Source organism: Papaver somniferum, chromosome 5 (assembly GCF_003573695.1).
Source record: "Papaver somniferum cultivar HN1 chromosome 5, ASM357369v1, whole genome shotgun sequence".
Classification (NCBI taxonomy): domain Eukaryota; kingdom Viridiplantae; phylum Streptophyta; class Magnoliopsida; order Ranunculales; family Papaveraceae; genus Papaver; species Papaver somniferum.
Genome location: NC_039362.1, coordinates 86,004,778 through 86,011,945, shown reverse-complemented (window position 1 = coordinate 86,011,945; position 7,168 = coordinate 86,004,778). Strand labels below are relative to the sequence as shown.

The 7,168-nt window shown below is 39.9% G+C and overlaps 1 protein-coding gene across 1 annotated transcript; it reads left to right on the top strand.

The window, feature by feature from the left end:
* The first annotated feature begins 3,466 nt into the window (after positions 1-3,466).
* LOC113277605 (polcalcin Ole e 3-like) lies at positions 3,467-4,113 on the top strand. The gene has a single exon (XM_026526655.1). The coding sequence runs from the start codon at positions 3,530-3,532 to the stop codon at positions 3,974-3,976; it is 447 nt and encodes a 148-aa protein (XP_026382440.1). The 5' UTR covers positions 3,467-3,529; the 3' UTR covers positions 3,977-4,113.
* Positions 4,114-7,168: the final 3,055 nt, after the last annotated feature.

The following is a 7,168-nucleotide window of genomic DNA, read 5'->3' as shown; positions in this document are numbered from 1 at the left end:
CTCGACATTAGGTATCAGTGCGTTCTTCCCCATCAGAAATCTCCTCATCCTCGGCAAACTCTTCGTTTACCGGACTGGTAACTTCTTCATGAACCTCAGCCTCACCCATCACAATGGTAGAAGACTGCTTCGGCCCAATCTTTTTCTTCTTCGAAACCTGCAAACCAACACATGTTCCACAGAGTTATTTTTTCGAACAGTTTGATTTTCAAAAAAGGAGAGGCGCGGCCAGAATCTGCAATAACCATACCTTGGCAGTAGTGGCACTCTTCGGTGGAAGTATAGCACCAGAACCTTCCTCCTCGTCTCCTTCAACGACGTCGAGGGCATAAGGAAAGTTCATACCTGCGAAGTTTAAACGCCAGGGACAGAAATCTCCATAACGAGCAGGAGGAGATTCACGTGGCCTGCTACTCTCAGAAGGACGCCAACCGCGTGGACCGGGAATCCAACCGTACGCCCAAGGACCAACAATTCGATAACAGTAGCGTGCCACTCGTAGTCATGGTCACGCTTGATCCTCTCACGTGCCGGAAAAAGTTTCCGCTGACTAGACCCCTCGGTGCCTGGAACATACTTCAGTTTGGCATCGCTGACCTCACTTAACAGACGAATTTCGCCCCGAGGAGCAGCGAGATTCCGAAGGCTAACACTCCACGGTTTACGGTTCCTACTATTGACGTAATCACCAAAGGAGTTGTTGAAGTTTTCAGGAGTATACCATTCCCTCTCCGCGGGATTTGGAACGTAACACGTCATCGTCGTCTCCCCCTTACTCCGCAGATAACACTCCCTCAGTGCACGGAGATAATTCCCCGATAATTGCGACACAGAACGACTGTGAGTATTGGTGGAAGAGCCTTCACGACCAGCGCACATCGTAATAAAAGGAGTCACCAGACTTGTACAACGGCAGCATAAGACCCGCCTCGAAGGCTCCAACCGTAGTCAACAAGTGAAACTCATCAAACTGATACTTCGAGATGAGCTCATAAGTAATCATCCTCAGGGGCATAGAAACGAACCTCGAAGGCTTGAAGCTCATGCTTTTCCTTGAAAACTTCAAGGTCAATATGCTTGAACGTACTTTCTTCTTGCTGACCGAAACGTGCGTATCACCGGGGCAGCCTCATCCTCTTCCGCGGGATCGGACGAACCAACAAAAGCCTCGGAAGCTCTTCTTTTCAAAGAGGATTCTTAGACGATTCAGCTCTCGGGACAACACCTTTGGAGTTCTTCCCTTTGAAAGAAAGTACTGGAGGCGGCGGCAGAGGGTGCTGCACGGCACTACTGAACGCAGAGGAACATCAAAGGCAACACACGAGGAGGTGTCTGCGTACACCTAACGTCATCACGAGGACGAGAAACCGCACGATCGGCAGCGTTTCGAGACCCGGAAGGATTTTTTGAGGGACCCTCTTTCCTAGGAGGAGAGGCCTTCGCCCCAGAAGAAGAAACTCTAATACCACGGGGATCCATTTGAGACTCTCTGCGTGGAGGGGATCTCGGTAGACGAGAACCCGGAGTTTGATAAGGAATCCGCGGACGGTCAGACATGGCTGCGAAGAGGTACAACATAAATAACTTAGAAACAAACACAAGGACATCAACAAAGATCAAAAAACCAAAAAAATAGCAGACCATCTCAACATAACACAGAAACCCTAAAACTAGCATACATGTTTGAAATTCCCCAAAACCCTAAAACCCTAAACTCAAAAGTCCAATCAATACAAGTAAAACAATGGCCTCCTCGATTTGAGATGAAGAACAGGGGCAAACTAGCATACAAGCATTAAAAGAGGTTCTTCATCACAAACAAGGGACGACAGCAGCATAAATGGGAGGCTACAATACGATCAACACCAGAAAATTTACAATCAACACAGCTTAAAGCAACAGGAACAAAGAAAAAAACCTTACCACCACACAAGCAGAGAGCAGAAAGAGGACAACAAACCAGAAAACAATGAAGAAGTGAGCGTGATTAATGCTAAGACAGAGAATTTAATGGTTGAAGAACAAAGAATGAAGACTGACAGAGAATGAAATTAATTTTCAAGGAGAATGAAATTAATTTTTCTCCCCTCCTTAATATACTCGAAAGAAATAGAAGGAAGTTAAGGGAGGAATGGGAAACGTGCCCATTAAATGAGCAGTTAATGCACGAATAAGAAACATGCCCAAGTATCTAGGAGAAGTTATTAGGAGAGAGGAAGAATATGTAACGACTGTTTTCTTCAATGCTCCCACTAAACACTCAAGCCCGAAGAAAAGGGGCAAATTGTGTGCACATATTTCATCATCAAACACGTGTATATAGGAACATACGTGGAGAGCATGCGGACAAAGTCATCAAAGCATGATGACACGCGCCCACATCCAAGATGCCCATCCCGCCGACGTTGGATCTTTGCCCGAAAAAATCTAAGGGCAGAAGTTAAAAAGATGTACCGGTAACTCGATGTACTGCGGAGCACCAAATAACTCCCGAAGAATTACTTTATCTCATCCCCAAAAGAAGCCAAGATCAACGGTGGAGAGAAGGTAAACTGACATGGATGTGACAGGGGCAGAAGACACTTGCCTGACACGAGCAGGCGCCTCAACTACCCGCATTAAACACTCTGAGCAGCATACGTGTCGATCAACCCGTGGAACGAACGAGGACGACTCTGCGTGATGAAGTAATGAACGAAGACCCCCGCGTGATGGACAAAAAACACAAGAAGATAAGGTTCCAACGGCCCTCAGAGATGGGTCCCACACTCTAACCCTATAAATACCCCCTCTCCATCAAGAGTAAGGGGATCGGAAAATTGAGGAAGAGAAGGAGAGAGAAAGATTGTGAGTGTAAGTTAGTCCTTTACAATATACAGACCTATGTAAACCCCAAAGTCACTCGACTATCTTTGTAACTATCAAGTATATAGTGAAACAACAACCCCGTGGATGTAGGCCTTAGTGCTGAACCACGTAAATCCCAGTCTTATTTACATTTCAGCACTTTATATTTGTCTAACGCTTCATGAGTTTTACTTTTATGCTTCGTTTTCTTTATCTTCCCCTACGTAAACGCCCCTCGCGATGTTATTAGATGAGGCTATGATAAACCCGAAGGTTTGGATCCAAGGAATCAATGCCATTGTATTATCAGTGCGAGTCTGTACCTAGAATGCGAACATTGTTTGTGAACATATAGATGCCTTTGTGATTTACGTGTTCACAATGGTGAAGGAAGGGAGTTGATAATTTCCGGTTAGGTTCATATCCCTCTGATAGACATGCATTTCTTTTGCAAAAGAATATCAATCAGACAATCACAAGCAAGAAAATCAAAATAGAATATATTCTATTCGAATCCTCTTGTCGTGGCAATGACAACAGTGCACGTCAGGTATTTCCCCTCCTTAGTTAAAACCACGTTACAAATCTCCCTCCTTATTTATATCACCCATATTAAAAATTCAAAACCCAAAAATCAAACAAAATATTAAAAATTGAGAGAGAGAGCTGCAAGAACAACAAGATGAGTAGCAGCAAGACGGCAGACGAAAAGGAATTATTAGAAGATATTGAGAATATTTTCAATCGGTTTGATGTAAACGGAGATGGCAAAATTTCATTATCCGATTTATCAGATGTATATAAAGAACTTGGAGATGAAATGACACCAGAAGTGTTGAAAAAAATGATGGATGATATTGATACAGATGGTGATGGATTTATAAATTTGAAAGAGTTTATTGAATATCATCGTAATACTGACGGGACTATTGTTTTTGAAGATAGAGAAATAAGGTTTGCGTTTGGGATGTATGATATAGATAAAAATGGTTTGATATCTCCTGAAGAATTACAACAAGGCTTAGGTTATTCTGCTGATGATTGTGCAAGAATTATTAGTGCTCTTGATACTGATGGTAATATTAATTTTGAAGAGTTTAAGAAGATGATGCAAAAAGATATTGAATGATTATTTTTCTTCTTGTTTAATCTTACTTTCAAGGATTATAGTGGTTGTACTGTACGTGTTTTAATGTTTTGTTTGACTTTGATTTTCATGGGCTCAAGGTTCTTAATTTTTGATTAATTGAATTTCCTATGTCTAAACTCTTTTGATAATTTGGTCACTTTTATTTAATATTAGTCAATGTTTTTACCTTTCTAACCAATTTGCACGACCACAATTACTATGAAGAATAACCACTACATGTATAGCCAGCATAAAGGTAAAACAAATAAAAGGCCATTGCCCGTTTGGCAAGAACAAAGCTTCCTATGCGCGACATTACTTGTTGATGGGCTGCCACCAGTAAATTGTTCCCAAGCTAGGATGCTCCCCCAATAAGAAAAAGTATTCCCCAATTAATCCTTCTATAAAAAAGGCCCTATAATTAAGTTCGCACATGACTTTTCTAGACTCAGGATCGGCTCTGTCGGCAAACAAGCAATTCTGAATCCGACCAATCATTTCCTTACTTCACTCACAATGTTGGTAGGAAATAAAATTTTCAAGTCAGTTTCACACCCTGCAATCCGATATCCAATCCCACCTTCCGCCTGACTACTTTAGTCTTTGGAAAACAGGACATTGCATAGATTTATGTTTTTAGACTTTTTAGTAAATCTGGAAAGCGTAATACTTCACAACTGGATTGAGATTTTGAATGGGGCACGTTCCCCATCACTCGAGTACTTAGATCCATGTCTCAGGCCAACGCCTTTGATGGACACACGAGTATTCAAGGTTGCTCAAGTAGTCATTCCTTTATATCTTCTAGGTTATATCTTCTAGGTGAATCCGAAGGAATTTGAATGTTTAAATGATGAAAGAGAAAAACACAAGCATGACAAACCTGATCAGGAGAAAGGAAATAGTAAATGATGAGATCAACCATACGGCAAGTCAAAAATTGAGTTTTATCATTGTACGAATTTTGGTCATTTTAAGTCTGAATGTCTTGCCAATTTAGCAAAACGCAATTAAGTTTTATCATTCAAGCCAAAGATAACTCACTACAATATTAATATTGGAAATAAAAGAGGCTTCCAGTTCCAGCAAAACACTAGAAGAACAGTAGAAACAAACACAACATGAAAGAAACTATAAAAACAAACTCATTGTAGTACCGTGGTAAAGTCATTGAATGATGATACCAGCGACCTGAGTTCGAAACTCGCAAGCACCAAATTTTTCACTGACCACAAATGAAAAAGCGGGGTCTAACAACCACACCCAATATTTCGTTAGGAAATTTGCATGGACTAACTCCAATATAATTCCAAGAGAATCAACTAGACAGTCAGACTCAATCAAGAAAATATATCCAAGAGTTATATCTTTGTTTCTCAATGTAATAAGAAAATCAAACAGATAGAAATCCGCGAGCCTGATTATTAAGAGAAACAACTTGAACGGTACCAAAGACCAGTGTTCAAGTGTCAGTCAATTTCAATCAACAACCAAAGGTTGGATTTACCAATTGATTGAACTACGCACAACCTGTGATATTTCAACTATGTAAACAAATATAATGCGGAAAAGAAATAACACAGACACCAGAAGTTTTGTTAACGAGGAAACCGCAAATGCAGAAAAACCCCAGGACCTAGTCCAGATTTAAACACCACTCTATATTAAGCCGCTACAAACTCTAGCCTACTACAAGTTAACTTCAGACTGGAATGTAGTTGAGCCCTAACCAATCTCACACTGATTAGGGTACAATCGCATTCCTTACGCCTTTGAATCCTAGTAGGACTCCACGCACTTGATTCCCTTAGCTGATCTCACCCACAACTAAGAGTTGGTACGACCCAAAGTCGAAGACTTTATAAACAAATCTGTCTCCCATAGAAAAGTCTATTATGATAGATAAATCTGTCTCCCACAGAAATACCTACGAAGTTTGTTCTGTCTTTTGATAAATCAAGGTAAACAAGAACCAATTGATAATCTGGTCTTATATTCCCGAAAAACAGCCTAGAAATATCAATCACCTCACAATATCTTAACTATATGGTAGTAAAACAAGTTATTGTGGAATCACAAAGAATGAGACGGAGAGCTTTGTGATTACTTTTTATATCTTACCTATCGGAGATAAATCTCGAGCAAATCTTAGAGAAGATAATACTCAATACGATTAAGCAAGTAAGATCAGAATACACAACTACAGAGAAAATAGTTGGGTCTGGCTTCAAAATCCTAATGAAGTCTTTAAGTCGTTAACCTATAATAGTTTTAAGAAAAACCTAGGTTAAAGGAGAATCGACTCTAGTCGCAACTAATATCACACAGGAGGTGTGGGGATTAGGTTCCCCAGTTGCTAGGGTTCTCCCTTATATAGTCTTCAAATCAGGGTTTGATAACTTTGTAATAAAGCAATTAATATTCACCGTTGGATGAAACCTGATTTAAGATTCAAGCTAATATCTTTCCATCGTTAGATAGTCTTAGCTTGTTACATACAAATGAAATATACTTTCATTTAGATATGGGTAACTGTACCTAAACGTGTATATTGAGTTGGCTCAATAATAGTTAACCGAAGTTATCCATATGAACACTTTTGTATTAACCATATTCATCTTAACACTTTTAGATCAAATGATAATCAAATGAATCTAATTGTGTTACTCGTAGAGTTGTTCAATTGTTTATATTCTCAAAGAAGTATACAAGACAAAATTGAAGCAAAATCGGATTGATTCAAAAGAATCAGTTCATGAACATTTTAGCCACGGTTTGCAAAGATTGCATTCCTTAATTTTGTAAATGTATTAGTTCATCAGTATGAAAACATGCTTAGCCAATTTTAGAACTTAACCTCATAAGTTTGCAAACGGGTACGCAAATTTAAGTTCCAGAATTCGGTCATGTCCGACAGTTCGCAAACGGGTGCGCATACTGTCGTTCTGGACCGAACTCAGGTGAATAAGTTTGCAAACGGGTATGCAAACTTAGTTCGTACACCATGTTGGATCAACAGTAGTTAACCGAGGTTAGCTATATGAACACTCTCATATAAACCTTATTCATCTTAACCACAACTAGTTCAAATGACTCAAATGAAACTAGTTAAAGAGTTGTTCAATTGCTATATTCTCATTGAAGTATACAAGAACACAATTGAAGCAAAACCGGTTTGATTCACTCGAATCA